At 46.4% G+C, this 19,035-nt stretch overlaps 3 protein-coding genes across 4 annotated transcripts; 2 read left to right on the forward strand and 1 right to left on the reverse strand.

Moving 5' to 3' along the window:
• Nucleotides 1-4,207, forward strand: ppan (peter pan homolog). The gene is made up of 12 exons (XM_052049441.1): nt 1-361; nt 637-807; nt 887-988; nt 1,287-1,337; nt 1,530-1,700; nt 1,889-1,965; nt 2,417-2,524; nt 2,638-2,761; nt 2,842-2,920; nt 3,097-3,226; nt 3,454-3,605; nt 3,676-4,207. The coding sequence occupies exons 1-12, from the start codon at nt 347-349 to the stop codon at nt 4,074-4,076; spliced, it is 1,581 nt and encodes a 526-aa protein (XP_051905401.1). The 5' UTR covers nt 1-346; the 3' UTR covers nt 4,077-4,207.
• A 358-nt stretch (nt 4,208-4,565) lies between these two features.
• eif3g (eukaryotic translation initiation factor 3, subunit G) lies at nt 4,566-6,887 on the forward strand. The gene is made up of 10 exons (XM_052049449.1): nt 4,566-4,677; nt 4,752-4,798; nt 5,183-5,271; nt 5,336-5,395; nt 5,466-5,570; nt 5,649-5,844; nt 6,196-6,306; nt 6,388-6,524; nt 6,601-6,707; nt 6,786-6,887. Exons 1-10 carry the CDS (start codon nt 4,655-4,657, stop codon nt 6,799-6,801), a joined length of 891 nt encoding a protein of 296 aa, XP_051905409.1. The 5' UTR covers nt 4,566-4,654; the 3' UTR covers nt 6,802-6,887.
• A 404-nt stretch (nt 6,888-7,291) lies between these two features.
• Nucleotides 7,292-19,004, reverse strand: dnmt1 (DNA (cytosine-5-)-methyltransferase 1). 2 transcript variants are annotated; one of them, XM_052049433.1, is made up of 35 exons: nt 18,774-19,004; nt 18,399-18,435; nt 17,924-18,031; nt 17,647-17,851; nt 17,488-17,560; nt 17,137-17,218; nt 17,014-17,051; nt 16,904-16,943; nt 16,706-16,789; nt 16,515-16,624; nt 16,299-16,417; nt 16,078-16,170; nt 15,852-16,003; nt 15,450-15,637; nt 15,245-15,259; nt 13,761-13,941; nt 13,571-13,668; nt 13,303-13,447; nt 13,111-13,226; nt 12,258-12,459; nt 12,048-12,181; nt 11,785-11,961; nt 11,485-11,709; nt 11,225-11,417; nt 10,938-11,028; nt 10,670-10,810; nt 10,305-10,587; nt 10,080-10,221; nt 9,431-9,597; nt 9,174-9,351; nt 8,456-8,651; nt 8,214-8,377; nt 7,759-7,875; nt 7,589-7,682; nt 7,292-7,514 (listed from the first exon to the last, which is right to left on the reverse strand). In XM_052049433.1, the coding sequence occupies exons 1-35, from the start codon at nt 18,818-18,820 to the stop codon at nt 7,477-7,479; spliced, it is 4,473 nt and encodes a 1,490-aa protein (XP_051905393.1). In that variant the 5' UTR covers nt 18,821-19,004; the 3' UTR covers nt 7,292-7,476. The 2 variants fall into 2 exon arrangements, with proteins under 2 accessions (XP_051905393.1, XP_051905395.1); XM_052049435.1 differs by lacking the exon at nt 15,245-15,259 and having other exon boundaries at nt 18,774-19,003.
• Between the last annotated feature and the right edge of the window lie 31 nt (nt 19,005-19,035).

Raw genomic sequence — 19,035 nt, forward strand, 5'->3', positions numbered from 1 at the left:
AAACCACACTGTATTGTAGCACTAGCGTATTAATCGACAATGATAACACACACATTATATTATTTTGACAGCAAAAAGTCAAACATTGGTACAATTAGCCAAGCGATAGCTTAGCTTTAGCTAGGAAATTTACCGATACGCCAAAGTGCAAACACGGAAATATTAACAGGTAGCACACAGAAGAACCATGTGGACGGAACGGCGAAGGAAAACTCTGTTGCGTTGTCGGCATTATTCGTAAAAAACAAACAAAGCAAAAATACGTTGCCGATATGATCGTTCTATATTCAGCTTATTAAAAAGTCAATTATATTATTTGGACTTGAACTGTATATTTCGCGTAATCATGGGCAAATCAAAGGTAAGTAGTCTCCTTCTCATGTTGTAGCATATTAGCTCTTGAGTTGGCTGTACGTAAACTAGGATATAATTGAGTCTACACTTGTATACTAAACAAGACATGTTTGTAAACCTCTGTTGGTAATTTATGTTTGCAGTTACATGCTTGGCAATTTTAATATCGTGCTACTGTTAAAATCTGTAGCGAGGTCTGCCTGGCTTAAAGGCCTTACTTGTACGCCGCTGAATCATTTAAAAAATGAGCATTATGCTGGTTGTGAATCGTTTTCTTTTTAGACCAAGAACCAGAAAAAGTCCCGAGTAGAAGCCCACCAAGCGGCCGAGGAGACGTACCGATCCGTCCCTCACTCGTTTGTCTTCCATCGAGGCCAAGTGGGCAAAAACGTGGCTCAGCTCATCACGGATGTCAGGAGAGTCATGGAGCCCTTCACCGCAGAGCACTTAAAGGTTTGACTTGCTCACATTTTCATCTTTGATTAATGCATCTTCGCATTTTAATCATCGAAATGATCATCGCTTGAACCAGGTCAAGAAAAAAAATGTGCTCAAAGACTTTGTAGCTGTGGCTGGACCTATTGGAGTGACACACTTCATCATCTTCAGCAAGACGCCCAGCTGTATTAATATGGTGAGAGGACACAAAAGACACTTGCTGTGAATTGAATAATGGCAAAATTGAACAGTAGGATGTCGTAAGAAGTTGCAGGGAAACGGAGTACATGTCATTGCTGCAAAATGTTAGAGATATTTTTGTGCATATGTTGTGGAAAAAGTAAAAAAACATCTGTTTGGTTAAAAATTCTGGTATCAAATCATTTAAAACAATGTAATTCAGATTTTTGTTTCAATTTTTACCATCAAAATAAAAATTTGCTCCTCTGCGTGCTAATGTAATTTTTTAAATTATTTGTTATTGTCATTCTTAGAGGTTGGCACGACTACCAAAAGGACCCATGCTCTACTTCAAAGTGCTCAAGGTAAATCTTGTGTGTGCCTTAACCACGAGAACAACAAATGGACCGGTGCAAGTGATGACACTTTTTCCTACTTGATTTCCAAGTGATGTTTTTCAAAGTAAACGCACTGATGCACGTGACTGTTCATTTTGAATTCATGTTTCACTTGCATTGGTATAAAAAAAAAAAAGCTGATTGTTGTCACCGTCGCAGTACACGCTCGTCAAAGACGTGGTCTCGTCTCTGAAGAAGCACCGGATGCACGGGCAACAGTTCACGCACCACCCGCTGCTCATCCTCAACAATTTTGGATCGGACGGCATGCACATCAAACTGATGGCCACCATGTTCCAGAACATGTTCCCCTCCATTAATGTGCACAAGGTATGATCCTTCTTTTTGTATCGATTAAAACTTGCTGACTAATATGATGAAAGTATAGTCTTCCGAGTTCCACTGTGAAGATTTTTCCAAAAGTAAACGCTTTCTGATTCCTCAGCCCAACATTCAATTGAGCGTGGCGGTTTTAAAGCGGACTTCTTATGAGGACTGAGCATTTTCTTTCTCGCTAGGTGAGCCTCAACACCATCAAGAGATGCGTGCTGCTCAGCTACAAACCGGAGACACAGGAAATCGAATTCCGCCATTAGTACGTTGAACACACTTCTCTTCATAGACTCAACTACTGTATTTACTCACGGATGCTCAATATCTGTACCTCGTGCACTTTTCTTTGTTTAATACGTTTTTCTTTCAATGGGATAATGCTTGAGCAAATTAGTCACTTCTTCCTCCTCTGTGAGCAGAGGTGGGAGGGTGTGCAGTTGCGCACACAGTGGGGAGGGAGGGAGCAAGATGAAAGAGCTATGGCAACACAGACGATGGAGTAAATAAAAAATGTAATCACCTTTTGGGGAGACAAGCTTTTCACTGGACAGTGTGGCAGCCCAGGTGATGACAAACTGCGGACTTGACTGCTCAGTGATGCATGTTCAAAGTAAACGCACTGATGGGACGCTCCACACCTGATAAATCATGGACAATATTCTGGCACGTCCCAAAACCAACGGCAAATTTTCCCTGGTTGTCATGCCCCACAGCAGCCTGAAGGTGGTGCCAGTGGGCATGAGCCGCGGCATCAAGAAGCTGATGCAGGAGAGGTTCCCCAACATGAGCAAGTTTGAGGACATCAGTGAACTGATGGTGAAGTAAGAGGACTGCGTTTGGGATCGAAAGTTTCTTGCTAATGGGATAGTCAAGATAAATGACATAAAAAGGGGGTGGTTGATTTGTATCTGATTCAGTTTATCACTGTTCCCAGAGGGGCGAACCTTTCAGAAAGCGAAGCGGAGCAGGACGGCGAGCACAACATCACTGAGCTGCCGCAGGTGTACTCGGGCCGCGGCAACATGACGTCGCAGCAAAGCGCCGTCCGTTTGACCGAAGTATGCCCGCGCGCACTGGAAAAACACTTTTTAGCGTCAATGCCAATACTCTGTCTAATCCCGAGCTTTTGTGCGCGCAGATCGGGCCTCGCATGACTCTGCAGCTGATCAAGATACAAGACGGAATATCGAGCGGGAACATCATGTACCACGCCACCAGTAAGTGCCATCGGCCGTCTCGGCCCGCCTGCTAGTTTTGGTGCGGAGGATGACAACGTCTGTATGAAACCTGTGATTTCTCTACAAGTAAACGCTTACTGATGCACTTCCAAGATATTTCATGTGGGGGCCGAGCCGAGGGAACGTACCTATTTCATGTGAAATTCTGCTCGCAGTCTTTAAGACGGAAGAGGAGATCCAGGAGATCCTGCAGAGGAAGGAGGCTGAGTTGAAGTCCAAACAAGAGCGCCGGAAGAAGCAGGAGCTCAACGTCGCTCAGAAGAAACTGAAAAAGGAGGCGCACAAGTACGTTATGAGGGGAATCGATACTCTCCCAGAATCAGGTGTCTAGCGCAGCGTGCTGGGATCTGCCACAAAATTTCGCAAGGAGCTGAGTCATGGCCACTTTTTTATTTATTTTATTTTTAACAGCGACATCATTGTTGTTGAAATCGCTAAACTTGGGGTAAAAAAAAAATTGGCCTGGTTTCACTATGCGTTTACCCTGCTTTTTGAACGTTGCCTGCAAACAGGAAGAAGTGCCTAGCAGGCATCAAGAGCAAAGGAGATGCCGAGGACAGCGAGGTGGAGGATCCTGGCGCGCAGGACGAGCGAGCGGCAGCCGTGGAGTCAGACGACGAGGCCGAGTACTATCGGCAGGCTGTTGGAGAGGAGCCAGATGAAGGTTAGTAATCATCGCACTAGAATGTGCGCTCTCTTTTGAAGAGGCATCTCACCAAACTCTGCATCTTCAGATATGTTCTCCGGATCCAAGAGGAGGAGAAGCAAAGACGGACCTCAAGGACCTGCCAAAAAGATGAGGAAGCTCTCTGCCAATAAAACGTTCGTCCAAGATAAAGGCATGAAAAGAAGTGTACCAGGAGGACATAAGGATAAAGCAGCAAAGAAATTCGGAAAGAAAACATTTGGAGAGAAGCAGTCACCTGGAGGAAAGCCATTCAAAAAGCAGCAGCAGGGCGGAGAAAATAGATTTGGCAGCAAGAAAAAACAGGGAGACAACAAGAGAACTTTTAGTGGAAAGCTAAACAAAGGCCAAGCGTTCCAGCGCAACAGTCAGAAGAGCAAAGCGACCGCAAACAAGAAAAGTGCCCGAGGTGCAAAGCAAAGCTCCAAACACAAGAAGAAAAAAGGTTGAGCACTTTTGAACTGCTATGCTAACTGACTGTCTAAGAAAAGCAAAGCAAGATTGATCTTATTGCTTTTGGTTTTTTTGCTGTACATTTATGGAAATGTTTATTTCTAATAAATTGTTGAAATTATTAACTCGATGCGTGTCCTTCGTTTCAAATAATTTCACTGTTGTGTGTTTCAGTTAAAGACTAGACAATATGTCTTGTGATTATTACTCAACTTCAATGAAATGACACGTTTGAGCGACTGGGGGTCTCGATCTACAACGTTTCGTGATTAAGAGCTTTGAACAACGCCCTGTGAACTAGTTTTCTCAGTGGTACTCGATTCGTGACGTGACAAACAATACAGTTCGCACCTTAATAGTTTTTCTTTTGCTTGATTTATATTGTTGGTTGGGTTTACTGCTGCATTAGCGGTGCATTGGCTCCAGCGTGTACGTTCATGTTGCGCCGCCGCCATCGGAACCGTCGTACCGAAAAGCTTTTATTATGAATTTCTTCTACCGGAAGGGATGTCACAGTATGCCTCGCGCTTTTCCGGTCTTTGCGGTGCTGAAGCTAAGCTAGCCGATCGCTCGGAATGCCGTCGATTGATTACGACGAGTGAGTGTTTTCTTTTAGAAATGTCCAATTTCTGTATTTCCCACCCCAATAACATGCTTTAATTTCCCCCTCAGCTCTAAGCCCAGCTGGGCCGACCAAGTCGAAGAGGAAGTTGATGAAGGTAAAACGCGCTCGCTCGCACCGTTAGCATGGTAGCACGCATAGTCGGAACTGTGTGCTGACTGAACGAGGCCAGCTTGGAGTCTCCACGTGCTTGACGCTAAGCTATGCGTGTGCACTTTTTTTCCCCGCCGGGAGAAAGTGGTTTACACCCAGGAGGGTGTTTTTACTCGTGAAAGTGGCACATTTGACGCCAGTAGAGGAGCAGGAAAAATCGGTGACATATGCTTGTGACGTAACGTAGGCTAGGAGGAAACTAACCGGCCAGCTTCCACTCACTAGTATCCAATGCTACGAAATACTTTTTGGATCATAATTTGTGGTATATGTATGGTTTAAACCATAAATAGAAGTAATGTCAGACTGACATTTGTCATTTTGACAGGAACGCTTCCACCCCCCAAAGAAACCATCAAAGGAAACATCAAAACTATTACGGAGTATAAAATCGACGACGATGGAAAGAAGTTGAAGGTAATTCGTATTTGTCTTTCAGCGCCGCTCAACCAAAAGTGACATGAACGTAATTTGCTTGTAGATTGTGCGGACGTTCAAGATCGAGACCAGGAAAGCTTCCAAAGCGGTGGCAAGAAGGAAGGTGGGTTTTTAAATTAGAGTGAAGTGGAAATTAAGCACGGGTGACTTCTAAACCTCCCTCTCACCTCCAGAACTGGAAGAAGTTCGGCAACTCCGAGTTCGACGCCGCGGGTCCGAATGTGGCCACCACAACCGTCAGCGATGATGTCTTCATGACGTTTATCTCCAGCAAAGAAGTGAGGACCGTCCGTCTCTTGCTCTGAGGAAACTCAGTAGAACGGCTGTGACGAGTACCTCCTCATATTTTCCTCCAGGATCTGAACGCCCAAGACCAGGATGAGGACCCCATGAACAAACTGAAAGGACAGAAGATCGTGTCTTGTCGTATCTGCAAAGGCGACCACTGGACTACCCGCTGTCCCTACAAGGACACCCTGGGCCCCATGCAGAAGGAGCTCGCCGAGCAGCTCGGCTTGTCCACCTCAGACAAGGAAAAGCCCGCCGGTTCAGGTACCGAGAGGACATCTCGCACGAACATTGGGACATTTCAGATACATTCAAGTCAACTTAATTGTCAAATAGGGGCAATTTGGAAGTAATTAAAATTGAAAGTATGGAAGGTATCTTATTCAGGCATCAATATAAAATTTTTGTTTGTAAGTGGATCTGCAACCATTAACAATAACCAGTACTGAAATATTTCTCATTGCCCCACAAGGAGTAGTTTCAATTGCATGATTGGGGGGAAAAATTAGGTTAAAAAAACTGCACTAAAAGAATCTGTGAAAGGTGAACCGTGTTATAGCGAGTGTTCACTCAAGCAAAATCTGACTACTTGTAAAATGTTTTGTGTCAAATCAGCCGAGCCGGAGCCCATGCAGCCCGCACAAAGCAAGACTGGCAAGTATGTGCCACCCAGCCTGAGGGATGGGGGCGTACGCAGAGGTGAATCCATGCAGCCTAATCGCAGAGGTGAGGTCAAGATTGGAATTGAAAAAAATCCCATGTGTCCCCGTGGATACTGCTAGTAAAAAATCCAAAACACGTCTGTAGCCGACGACAACGCCACCATCCGCGTGACCAACCTGTCCGAGGACACACGAGAGACTGATCTGCAGGAGCTCTTCAGACCCTTCGGCTCCATCTCCAGAATCTATCTGGCGAAAGACAAGAACACTGGGCAGTCCAAGGTGAGCTGTTAAACTCTCGCCACACGAATTCGCAGCAGAACAGAACACGTAAACCAAACGTGCGCATTGGTCGCAGGGCTTCGCGTTCATCAGTTTCCATCGTCGCGAGGATGCGGCCAGAGCCATCGTAGGGGTGTCAGGATTTGGATACGATCATCTTATTCTCAATGTTGAATGGGCCAAGTAAGTCGACTCGGCTATTAATGTCCGTCAAAGGTTCAAAAGTGAACAGACTGACCTTGGTTTCTTTTCTCTTTGCAGACCATCAAACAACTGAGAACTTCAGAATATTCCATCAGATGGCCAGATTTGATCACTCTGCTAAAACATGGCTGTTGACCATAATAAAGAGAATCAATGTCACTTTGTTTGCCACTCGTTTCTTTCTAAAAAGGAGAAGTTATGCAAGAGTCAGCTACTTTATACGGTGCGTGGATACAAATACCCCCACACCATGTCGGCAGTTGCAGCACAATCAAGTAGCACTTCTCAGAAGCTAATGCCAACTCGGTGCCACGTCGCTTACCTTAGCTTTAACATGACTGCATGGGCATCACGCCAACGGGGAAGGAGGGACTCTGCAGTCATGCATTTAACATTCTGAGGTCTTCAGTTCGGGAGCAAAACTGGTTCTTGAAATTAATAACTGACAATATTTGGAAAAATATCGTTACCAGGAGCAAGAGTACTGGCACGCACAATATTACCCCATAGATGGATCGTAAGTGACCCCCCCCCCACCGCCATTGTCATAAAATCCAAATCCAAACCATGCGATAAGAGCTTTATTTGAAATATTACATAGAAAAACTACAAACAATTTGTCGCATCATGTTAACAGGCGTTTAAAACCACACATAAAAAGAAATTTGGTCAGTAAACTTGTGCCAGCCCAGAATTCAAACATATCCACTATGGAAAACCTTTTGCTGGCAGGAGGACAAGACACGAACTAGTCCGATACATCCATGGTCTCTTGTTTGACATTCTCTGGAGGAAAGCACAAGAGGACACCTTAAGTCTCACGTTCCCTTCAGGACTTCCGACGATGGACGCATGCTCACCTGTTGTCTGTTCTTCCTTCATCCTAGCAATAACACACTTCTTAATCTCCAGCCCGATGGCTCTGGAGAGGGGCGGAGGCACAGCGTTGCCCACCTGCCAAGTGACGACAACAAGTTAGCGATTAGCGCAAACTATCTTGTGGCTCAATACGCTGGCGTGATTTGCTCACTTGTCTGTGTTTGTCCAGGATGTTCCCGAAGAATCGGTACGTATCGGGGAAACCTTGAGAGCGCGCGCACTCCCTCACGCTGACCACTCGGTGCTGTTCGGGATGCAGAACGCGACCCTGCAATAATAAAAATATAAGTGGAGAAAAAGTAGGGCCCAATAAATAAATACAAATGAAGGCTGTAACGATTATACTGAATGATGATGAAATCATGATTGATGAAATTCATTGACATCAAGAAAATACACACGTACTCAATACAATACTGAAGTACTCAAAACTATAATCACAGCCTCTTGCCTACTCATCTCTGCATGTTGTGGGAAAAAGACCTTGGTCAATATGCAAATCGAGCATTTTCATTCTATTCATATTGAAGAACTATTTCCTTCACTTCTTGATCCTTTTTATTTCAATTAATTGCTCAGTGCCAGTTTAGGTATTTTTTTTTTTACCTGTTTTCCCATGGGCTCAGGGTTGGTGACAGTGGTGCTGAAGAACCCGTCCCACTCCAGCCTTCCATAAAGTCCTGCCCAGTGATTGTGACGGTTTCCCGTGTGAGGCAGACACCACGGAATCAGCGTGTTGAACTGCCGGTCAGCTGGATCACAAGGCTTTCCTGAGAAGAAAAAATATATATATCCACACGTTACCTATCTGATGCTTCCCTAAAAGAGCCACTTGTGCCTGTGCGCACCTCCGGCACAGGTACAAACGCCTCGGAGTGCTCCTGTGCCGCTGCGCCCATTCTTCTTGTCCGGGTGTGTGTAGCGCAACTTCTTGGTCATGGTGCCGTCCTTCAGGCGCACCTCGATGTTGGGAAGGTCTCTCCAGTCTGAACCAGGTGCCAATGGGATGTGGCGCATGCGGCCCTCGACCAGAGCACTCATGTCCTAGAAAAAAAAGAAAGATGTCGGAATCTTACATTTGGGGATACAGTTACACTCGTCCAGCTTTGTTTTAAGGTATCATGTATGAGGAGGCTGCCGCAACCACCCACCGATACTGTAAAAGTCGCATCGAACATCCAGGAAGCTAAACCCCATGATCCACTTTTATCTTTAATGTAACATTTTGCGTATGATTTTCACGTACCATAAATATTATAAATACTAACCATGAAAAGTTTGCATTTTTCTCATTCATTTGAATGAGGACGTATATTCAAACCTTTCCTGGACAGAATTTGGTTTTTCGGTTACAAATCAGTTCACCAGTAACATTTTGATCATAGAAAGTAAATATTTCATATACCAGCGCAAATTTTTCACAGGGGAACTTGTAATGTAATTTATTAACTGAAACCAATCCAGTATTTTTTTTTCTTCTCCATTTTGAAAAACTGCTGAAAAAGGTCTCCACACCCAAGCCAGATTCAGCCCGAAGACATTTACTCGACATGCGTGCTCGCTCACCTTGCAGACGTGATCCCTGAGGATGGGCTGGTACTGCGTGCCGCGAGTCTGCCTCTGGAACCACGACTGAGGCTCGCCGGTGTAGGAAATCTCCAAGGCGGCGGCGCCGTTGCGAATCTCGGGCAGGTCAGACATCGTGTCTCGCACTGTGATGGTTCGGTAGATTCCGCCGTTGCCACTGTCCGCAAAGATTGCCGTTATCAATCACAATATTTGAAGAAGGGCATGCGTGCGCGAGCCCGGAGGCTAAAACTCACCGCGTGACGTTGCTGACATATTTCTTCTCGTCCACCACGACGCTGAGGGAGACTGCTCTGGGAGCGAACACGTGCAGGGGCTCGGGATAGAGAGGGAGTTTTTCTCCGGGAGCGGCAGCCAGGATGATGGCTCTGCGGCGGGTCTGGGCCACGCCGTACTGACCCGCCTGATTCAAAAGCGATCATGTGACAAATGTGACGGGGTTACCCACTTGTTTCTTATTTACGGACTTTTTCTACATTCAGCAGGGGATTCACGGTGGATTTAAACAGAAAACCACATATCACTGAGCTGGTGTTCAAATCATTGCTGCCAAAGGAAGAGAACATCTTTATTTCTTAAGGGGTAATCAGCTAACCCTTCATTCGACATACTGTATGTCTAATTTTAATTTTCCTACCTGTATTACAGGTAGGAAACATCAATTTATTTTTAAATAAAAATAATTTAAGGATTTTTATTGATTTTAGAAGCTTTCCATGAAAATTACGCATACTTTTACAACTTTTATGGGTTTTTATGAACTTTAAGGACCTGTGGAAACCGCGCGCAAACACGGACATACAAATATTCCCTTTTTAGTTACTGAATTTTACACGTACATAAAAAAAACTACAGAAAAAACAAGAGTGATTAGGATAAATGTACCTGCAGGACTCCAAATGTGCATTGGTAACCCATTCGGACGAGACAGCGCAGAGTCAACTTGAGCACCATGGAGCTTTTGAACGACACAAAGTTCCTCACATTCTCGAGCAGAAAGAACTTTGGTCTGTAGTAATCGCAGTAACTGCAACGCAGGAAGACAAGCGTTAGCCATTGCTCAGAGTCACACCGTTAAGTCGCTTCGTTTTCATGTTTGGCTCGTCACACCTGAGGTAGGAGACCACGAGCGAGTTCTTGAACTTGGAGTACGTGCGCGAGTTGAAGCGATTCATGCCGCTGAAACCTTGGCAGGGGGGCCCGCCGCACAGCATCTCAACATCGCCCTTCTGCGGTAGCTTCTGGCCCAGGGAGTTTGTCTTCTCGCCCGACATGACCAGCTTGAGCAACACGTTGCAGTCCTCGGTGAACACTGTGGTGCCCGGGTTGTTGAGCCGGAAGGCCTGCGCCGCTGGCTCCCACATCTCGATGGCCCATTCCGTCTGGGAAATGCCTTTGCGACGGAAAAAAAAATGGACGTTCGTTCGATATCTTGCTTGGGCTATTTAACCGCGTGGAGAAGGAGGAGTTCCTACCAGCCTGGTGGAAGCCTTCAGAGAGACCGCCGCAGCCCGAGAACACATCCAGAGTGCGGTATTTGTGCACCTTGGGAGTCTGCGATTCAATGGGCTGCTCGGCTTTTTCCTGAGCGGCGGAGGACTTCCCTTTGCCTTTACCTTGGAAATAAAAAATATGGTATATGACTGACGAGGTTGTGGTGAAAAACGTTACAGGTCAAGGTTAGTAGCCTTTTGAGGAATGGCGGGTGCGGGGTACATTTTCATTCAGTCATGTTGTATTTACCTTTCCCTTTGCCCTTTCCTTTGCCTTTGTGTGCAGCGGAGCGAGCGTGGTTTGGAGGGTCCTCAAAACTTTTAGTTTTGGCATTATAAGCCTGCAAGAGAAGATTTTAGGCACACGGACAAGTGACTTGATAGCTGGTCTACAAACACTGTATTTTGGTGGTATGACACTGTTTGTTATAACAACCGGAAATAGCCTGAAGAAAAAAAAAGGGGGGGGTGGGGTGCTGGGCTCCATCTTCAGGCAAAATGAGTCAGTGAAGACGCGACAAACGCACACAAGTGTACCTCCAGGAAGTAGAAGCGGTCGGGTCCTCCGTTGGAATATTCATGGACCGACTCAGTGAGGTCCTCGCCATATTCTACGTGGCAGCGTCCCAGCACGTCGGCCATGTTGACCGTGACCTCCTCGTCGCTCCAGTACAGTTGATTGACATCTGTGTGGTAGCTGGCTTTCACTCCTTTGTGGGTGTTCTCGGGTCTACCGAAGGCAAATGGTCATTTCAGTTTTTCCTCCTCTCCACACCGTCTCGCAAGTAATCCTTTACCTGTAGAACTTGTAAAGTCGCAATTTGACCTCGGCCAAGTCAGCCTTGCCGTTGCTACGCTGGTGGCAGAAGATCTCCTTGATGCGGCCGATTCGGAACGGGTCCGGGGCGTCCTGGTTGGAGCCCTTGATGTAATCGGAGGACTTCCTGTAGTATTCTGGATACAAGTCCTCGTCCACATCCTCTTTCCTGTGGGAGCGCTTCACCGGGCTGGCTGCTTTCACACTGACGGGAGACGCAAGACCGTGAGCGAGGGGGGGGAAAGAGAACAAAACAGTATTTCCACTTTTTGAGCGTCACCTGAAGTTAAAAGCCTCGGGAGGCATGTAGACGCCATCTCCCACCCGGAAATGCTCGCCTTTGAAGCAGGCCAACGCGTAGAGCGCCTTTGAAACGTGCTCTTCAGCCAGCGGCTCAAAGACACGAGGCTTTTCCCGCTCCTCGCGCTCTTTCGTCCTCACGCAGCTGCTGCAGAACCTACTCAAAACAAAAGCAGGGAGATTAATGGGGTTAAGCGGGGTGGAACGCTAATTAGCCTGTTGAGAACGAATGCTTATGCTCACTTGAATTTGCAGTCTTCTGACGGCGCGGTCTTGGGCGGCGTCTCAAAGCGAGCAAAATCCGTGTCGTACCAGAACTGATAGAAGAAACTTTTCCCGTCGTCTTCAATCACCTTGACGTCTGTATCCATCCCACCCTGAGGCACAAAAGCTGCAGTGAGCATCGCAACAGAGGAGCCCCCCCACCACCACCACCACTAAAGCGGGACTTACTTCCATGAACCAGTTGTTGGAGGGCGCCTTGTAGGAGACATTGACTTTGCCTTGGATGTAGTTGAGCGACATGTCCTCGCACTCATCCACGATGAGCAGCTCCAGGGGGTCGGACGACTCGCCGAGCACGGTTTGTGTGCCGCGGAGAAACCAATGGGCGTGAAACATCTTGCCGTTGTTGTCCTCCCACATGGCCGTGATCCTGGTGGCCGAGGGGACGTTTGAAAACGGAGGAAAGTCAACAATGCAGCACAAGCAAAAGGAGCAATGGGGTGTATATATTCTTTATCCTCTGCGCAAAGCCAACTAAAATTACTGCATCTTCACAATTCAGTTGTGAAACTTTGGGTGCGATGCATGTCATTATATTGCCCCCTGGTGGCCAAGATACACACACAAACACAATGGACAACCAAGCATGAAATCATAATGCACAAACTGTCTTAACTAATCCTTGAATTTCCATTTGCTCCTGTCATGATTTTAAAAAGAACGAGGCTGTAGCTTGCTTTTTATTCCCATTTGAAAACTTTTTCAAATGGCATTTTGGTGGGCTGGAACAGATCGCCATCTTATGGAATTAAAGTTTTGAGTCAAGGCACCATTGTACAGGTTTTTTTAAAGCCTAATCCAGATTGGAAAAGATACATTTTCAAGAATCTACTTTGAAACTCTCATGTTGGCATACAATGTCTCTTTGGTGAAGGCCTCATACAAGCAGTCAATCTGTTTAACGTTCAAATGACAAAGTTGAATGAGATGTCAGTCTGATGATGATTATGAACATATTAAACAACTTTTTTCTACTTTCTCCATTCCCATCAATACGTATTAAAAATGATGTGCGCATTACCTCGCCAGATACAAAGGAGTGGCCGGATCCTCTGAGGAAACGGAGACGCAGTCGCCCACCTCCAGCTCTTCATCGTTCACGCAGACCTTTTTGTAGTACTGCTTTTTGCCCTCGCACTGAAAAGCAAGTGAAAACAGCGAGGGGTCATTCATGACACACCCCCAGGCTCATTAAGCACAAAGCATCTAGTACCTGAACGGGCTCGCCGACCCAAGTCAGCTTGCACTGAGTCTGCTTCTTCCTCTTCACCCGAGACGCTTTCTTGGTCTTCACAAGGACATCTTCCTCCTCTATGTTCTCATCATCCTCAGCCTCTTTCACGGCCAGGTTTGGGCATCTGTCTCAACGAGCACGGACATTTTCATCGGTTAATGAGGGGACCTTCCTCAACGTCAAAGTTTACATCAAATAAATACAACTGCACCAAAACGTGATGCATGTTGTTGTTCATCACGCTCACCTTCTTTGCTTACACGCCTGCTTGTTTTTGCCGCTTCCTCCAAATTTGATCATGTCCTTGCAGGCGGCACACTTGCCACAGTCGGGAGATTGGCAAACCTTTAAAAAAAAAAAAAAAATTTAAAGGCCACGGTAAAGATTTCCACATTCAAATAGGCCGGTCAGATTGAGTGGGCGTGGCAAAGGCTCACCTCGCAGACGCCGCAGCGCTGCCGTTTGGCGGCGCTCTCCTTGTCGTCCTGCTCGAGCTGCTCCGAGAAGAAGGTGTCGAAAATCAGGTAGACCAACTTCGTGGTGGTGGCTTTGGTGGGACCCTTGCTGTCCTTCTCGATCTTGGTGGGGTGACGGATGGCTTGCCGTCTGGCAGCTCGCCTGGTTGAAGCAGACAAAAAAATAAAATAAAAATTAAAAAAAAGGAAAAGCCATTTGCGTTAAAGGATTCGGTATTTAGGATCTGAAAGATGTGCCGAAGGTTGTATGATGCAATGTCGAGATGAAGCGGTTGGCCAATCATCTAAACCACATGTGTCACACTCCAGGCCTCAAGGGTCACTACGCTACATGTTGAAGATTTTCTTTCCCTCCTCCCACACACTTGATTCAAATGATCAGTTCACCCGCAAGCTCTGCAGGAACCCGATCGCAATCCCGATCATTCGAATCAGGTTTGTTGGAAGAGGGGAAACATCTAAAAAAGATGCAGGGTAGTGGCCCCTTCCCGACTGGAGATCGAAACCTGTGATCGAAAGCGTCCAGCCATGCAACACGAGACGAGCAACACAGTGACGCTGTAGAATGAAGAGTAAAGCGGGACAAACGCATATTGAACACAACTATTTTGTGCCTGTGTGCGATCCAAAAAAAAAAAAAAAGTATAAAGGTAGTAGACAAATTAAAAATTATTTTTTTATTTAAAGGCAGTGGGAGCAAAACGGAGCTTGGTTGTATTTTACTGAAATATTGAACCATGTACTCACATTATTTACCCAAATAAATAAATCCTCAAAACCATCAAAGTCCAAATTTTCTGTATCCGAAATGAACAGCTGGGCAAGCTCACAATCGAACACGCCAGGCTCCCTCGCATCATTGTAAGCGTCAGTCTCGTTGCCGTGCGGCTCCTCAGAAATGACGTGTCAGGTCCCAACAACGGTTGCAAGCAGACACGTAAACCCAAGCATCGATAATCCGTTCACAAAATAGCTTTCACGGACTTTGGAACTCTGCACCTACACAAGGTGACGCGTATTATTAGGTATCCCGTCCATTCTGTGGAAAATTTTGACTTCCAAGCGCGCCTTTTGGTCGTGAAAATACAGTCGTAGTTTCTATGGCAACGCCGTGGCTGATCACCTGAACCTTCATAGCACTTCGGAGGCAAATCATTTCTCATTATTCTGTCTGCTACATGTGCTCTTTGCGTGATTTATGCCATCAAAAGCTAGTCCTTCAGCAGCCAGCCACATAAAGCGGACCCCGCTGCCCTTGCTTTGGATAACATTACACTCGTGTGGGCGTCGCGTTGCGCCACGCTGCTTATGGAGCCACTCGAAATGACAAACCAGATGGCGTAATGATGATCGTACACACAAACGACTATGTGAAGCCATACAAAACAATGGCATGGACTTTTCTCCCATCACACGAGCTAATGATGCATTCAAGGCCAACCTACCAGGACAGCAGCATGCTGCATTAGGAAACGTCAGAGGAATAGCAGACGTTAGCGAGCACCAATAATTGTTGAAAATAAAATGACAATTTTAAGATCAGGAGCATCTGGAGGCGCTGCAACTTAAAAAAAAAAGGGCAGGTGAGGCGCCAACCCATCCGCCTCCCCGCCCACATTAATCGAAACAACGCAGCAAAGAAAGTCGTACCTCTTGCCCAGCGTCACGCCGGCCAGCTTGATGAGGTCACGCATGCAAGGCGTGACGATGATTGGCTGCTCGTCCGAGTCGCCCGCCTCGTCGTAGCTCTCCACTTGCTCCACCACAAACTGGGCGTGGCGCAACAGAGTGTCCTCGGTGAAGCAGTTGAAGTTGAGGCCCGGCGGTGGCACCGTGGTCTGAAGTCGGGGGAAACAAACGTACAGATTCGTTATGACGTTCGACTGGACCTTTTGATCTCAATTGTCAACATAATGCACATTTTCCCGTCCAAAAACTCACTTTGACTGGTTTCTACTTCGCTCAAAATGAAAGAGCGAAGCCACGACAAAAAGTTTCACCGATCCAAACTAGCAGTGATGCCACCGTGTACATTAAATAAGACAACCTCACCTCAATCCTGTTGAGGAGATCCTCGTAACTGGCATCCTGATTCTTCTGGAGGAACTCCACCACGATTTTGCTCATGTAGATTTTCTCCTGCATCAGCGCGAAAATGGCAGAGTACTCCTCGCTGGAATTCATCAGGATGTAGTCGGCAAATGCTGGGGAGGGAGGGAGGAAGAGTTCATCCCCATCGGACGGGGAAAACGGAGGACAACAAGAAGCCCGTCGATACCTGTGGTGAACCCGATGAGAGCTTTTTCTCCGCCGTCAAAACCAGTAATCCACCAGGCGTTAATGGGTCCAAGTTTCTTTGCGGGAACGCCACCTCGAGAAGGAATAGATAATAATTCACGCCACATTGGTCATTACATTTCGCAGCTCTTTTCACGCAGGTGTGCCTAATCAAGTGTCCGGTCGGAGTAGATGAATGTGGCATGGCAGCCTGGTCTTTACCATCCAAGCAGGGGTTGTCATCATAGATTGGTTTGACAACGCAACTGAAGTAAAGCTCCACGTTCCTCTCAATCAGTCCGGCGTCAAAGGGACAAAGATGACCATGCTTGTCGTAGATACTGCAGGAGGAATTTACGTATTGGTTCTTTGATAAGCCCACACAGAAAGTCATCATCATTATTGATTATTTATTTATTTTTAATCGAGGATTCTCACCTGAAGTTTGTGATTCGGTGCTGCGGCAGATCCTCGTAGCTCTCAAAGCCGTCCTCGTTGGAGTCGAACAAGGACAGCCGTTCGTCAGTCAGCATTTCAGGCTCGTCCAGCTGGAGACGCAACCACATTGGGTTCATGACCGTTCACGCGACTTTGGAAGATATTTGAAAAGGGGAGGAAAACATGCTTACTGCAGTGTCTGGATCCCCTTGAAAGAACTTGAGGTCGGAGTCGTCCAAATATTGCCTGCAATCCGGACATTTGGGAGGTGGCGTCTGAAAAAGCACCCGCCCCCCAAAAAAATAAAATGTCAGATGAGCTAAAACCTCAGAGTTATTTGTTTTTTCATTTCTTTCCCCAAAAGGAGGAAAATGTTATTTACATTCTACCTTTGCAGCAGAAACTGTCTTGGTCTCTTCATGAGTAGCCCTGTCAAAGTCAAGAATTTTAGAGAGACAAATTCATAGAAGCGACGTCTGAAAGTGTTTGAGGAACTTACTTCTCATCAGACTCCACTTTAAGACGCTTCTCCTGGGACTATGGCACATTTTGGGGAAGAAAAAAAGATTAGGCTGACAGTGTGAACAAGTGGGCTGCAGGAGTTGGATTTAAGGGCACTCACCTCTTCAGCACCATCTTCCTGTTTCACTTCAGTTTCTCCATTTGTGGCTTCGCCACTCAGGTCTTCGGATTTGCGCTTTTGTCTGTAAAATAGGTGGTTTGGTCCCAATACGCTCAAATGAGACAACATACGTTTCACCCCCAGAAATACAAATATCAAAACAGATTAGTTTTTTTTTTTGCATATTGCACTACGATTTAAGGCAACAATCCTTAAAAAACAGCAAACTGATTTAGCCGTCTCAGAATCTGTTGCACGGGGAATATCTTCAGATTCAAATCTATAGCAAGCTTGCTATGAAATGCACCAAAAATAAACCAATCCAAAAATATATAAGAGCTAAAGACGCACACTTTCGAGAACATAGACATGATGCTTGGTTGTTTGCCGCCGCTTCTCGTCACCCTGGAAGTGGCCGGAGACTCTGCGGGGAAATCAAGAATTCAAGTTTAAAAAGAATTGGCACTGCATTTTGGAGCTTTACGTTGCATCGTAAAGAAAGGTGCCAACTTTTGGTGTCAGCTTTGCTCTTGCGTCCTTTCCCACGAGTGCTGGGCGATTTGAGGGCCTCGTCTTCCTCCTCAACATCCATGGCGGCATCCTCGCCTTTGTGGGAGCCGTTACTGAGGCCGTTTGTTTTGCCGCTGGGCTCCTCACCGTTCTCCAAATTGAGCGCCTTTCCCAGCAAGGACTTCACTTTGGAGACGTAGTCCTCCTGAGGAAGGAGGGCAACAAGGACCACACATTAGACACGATGTTGCGAGTTCACGAGTGCTGAACTTCTCACCATGGAGATTTCTGTTTTTCTCATCTTTTCCTCGAGGATGCCGAGGGCATCCCGAGTGTCGGCATGGAGAAAGTCCTGGACCAGCTTGAGCTTCTCTTTCACGTGATCCTACAAGGACGATAAAAAACCATTGTTAGACCACTGGTTAACATGTATCTCTTTTTAATAGATAACATTCAAACTGTTCAGAGCTCATAGATAACAAACGGAATTATGACTTCGCGTTGATTTTAGTGACCAGCGTAGCACGTACGGATGCGTCTTACGTCACCGACGTAAGAACGGAAACCCATCGAATCCATCAACGACGTTGCTTACACCTGTGTGAGCCTCGCCAATCACGGCTTTACCCCTTCCCAAAATAGACTTCAGAAAATTCTGCACGCCATTGTTGCTTGAAAAAAACAACATATTGTCACGTTTAAAGGTCTCGTGTGACAATATACGTAGACTTAGCTGCTGCGGTTCAACTCACCTCGTCTGAAGATCCATCTTCGTGCAGCACCAGCAACCTTTAAACGAAGGTGAGAAAAAAAACAAAAAACAAAACGACGTTCAGCCATGTTGGCTTTCTCTTTGGTTGACCACTATGATACTGTTCATAGTGGCGCCAAAACCTTTCCCCGCACACATACACGCGTTGACAGGCTGGGGCGCTAACGAGCATGCTAACTCGCCCGATGGGACGCGACGGTCAAGTGGTGACATGCTATCGATAGCAACAGCTAGGAGGCACCAGTCAAGTCGCTATAGTACATTCATAACTCAAAGACAAAAAACGGAATATATTGGCCATGTTTGAGCAACATGTAGAAGATTAGCATCCGGGTTATTATACACGGCAGCCTACCTTTTCCTGACATCCTCTGGCAACGACAGGGAAGTGCTGGCTGGCATGACGCTCGGCTGGTAGTAAAATCAACGTTTAAGAGCGCGAGTTAAAGTAGCTTTAAAAGAATCTAAAAGGGGAGTGAGAGCGACAGTGCAACTCAGCCTGTGCATGAGTCGTGTTGTGGAATGGACGCAAGAAAAGCAATTGGCGCGCCTGGGCCGTCTTTTCGCGCGGAAACCTGGGCGTTTCGGACTGTACCACTTACAGAGGCTCATGGTTA

This window comes from Hippocampus zosterae, chromosome 17 (genome assembly GCF_025434085.1).
Source record: "Hippocampus zosterae strain Florida chromosome 17, ASM2543408v3, whole genome shotgun sequence".
Lineage (NCBI taxonomy): Eukaryota > Metazoa > Chordata > Actinopteri > Syngnathiformes > Syngnathidae > Hippocampus > Hippocampus zosterae.

Bases quoted from the DNA above. Each gene is read 5' to 3' on its own strand.
- ppan (XM_052049441.1), top strand. The intron at 2,762-2,841 runs GTATGCCCGCGC...TTGTGCGCGCAG, and splicing joins GCGCCGTCCGTTTGACCGAA to ATCGGGCCTCGCATGACTCT. The intron at 2,921-3,096 runs GTAAGTGCCATC...TTCTGCTCGCAG, and splicing joins CATCATGTACCACGCCACCA to TCTTTAAGACGGAAGAGGAG.
- eif3g (XM_052049449.1), top strand. From the start codon at position 4,655: ATGCCGTCGATTGATTACGACGA. The intron at 4,799-5,182 runs GTAAAACGCGCT...TCATTTTGACAG, and splicing joins CGAAGAGGAAGTTGATGAAG to GAACGCTTCCACCCCCCAAA. The intron at 6,525-6,600 runs GTGAGCTGTTAA...CATTGGTCGCAG, and splicing joins AGAACACTGGGCAGTCCAAG to GGCTTCGCGTTCATCAGTTT.
- dnmt1 (XM_052049433.1), bottom strand. From the start codon at position 18,820: ATGCCAGCCAGCACTTCCCTGTCGTTGCCAGAGGATGTCAGGAAAAG. The intron at 17,561-17,646 runs GTTGGCACCTTT...ATTTCCCCGCAG, and splicing joins GAGCAAAGCTGACACCAAAA to AGTCTCCGGCCACTTCCAGG. The intron at 15,638-15,851 runs GTGAGGTTGTCT...CCCCGACTTCAG, and splicing joins ATCTCCTCAACAGGATTGAG to ACCACGGTGCCACCGCCGGG.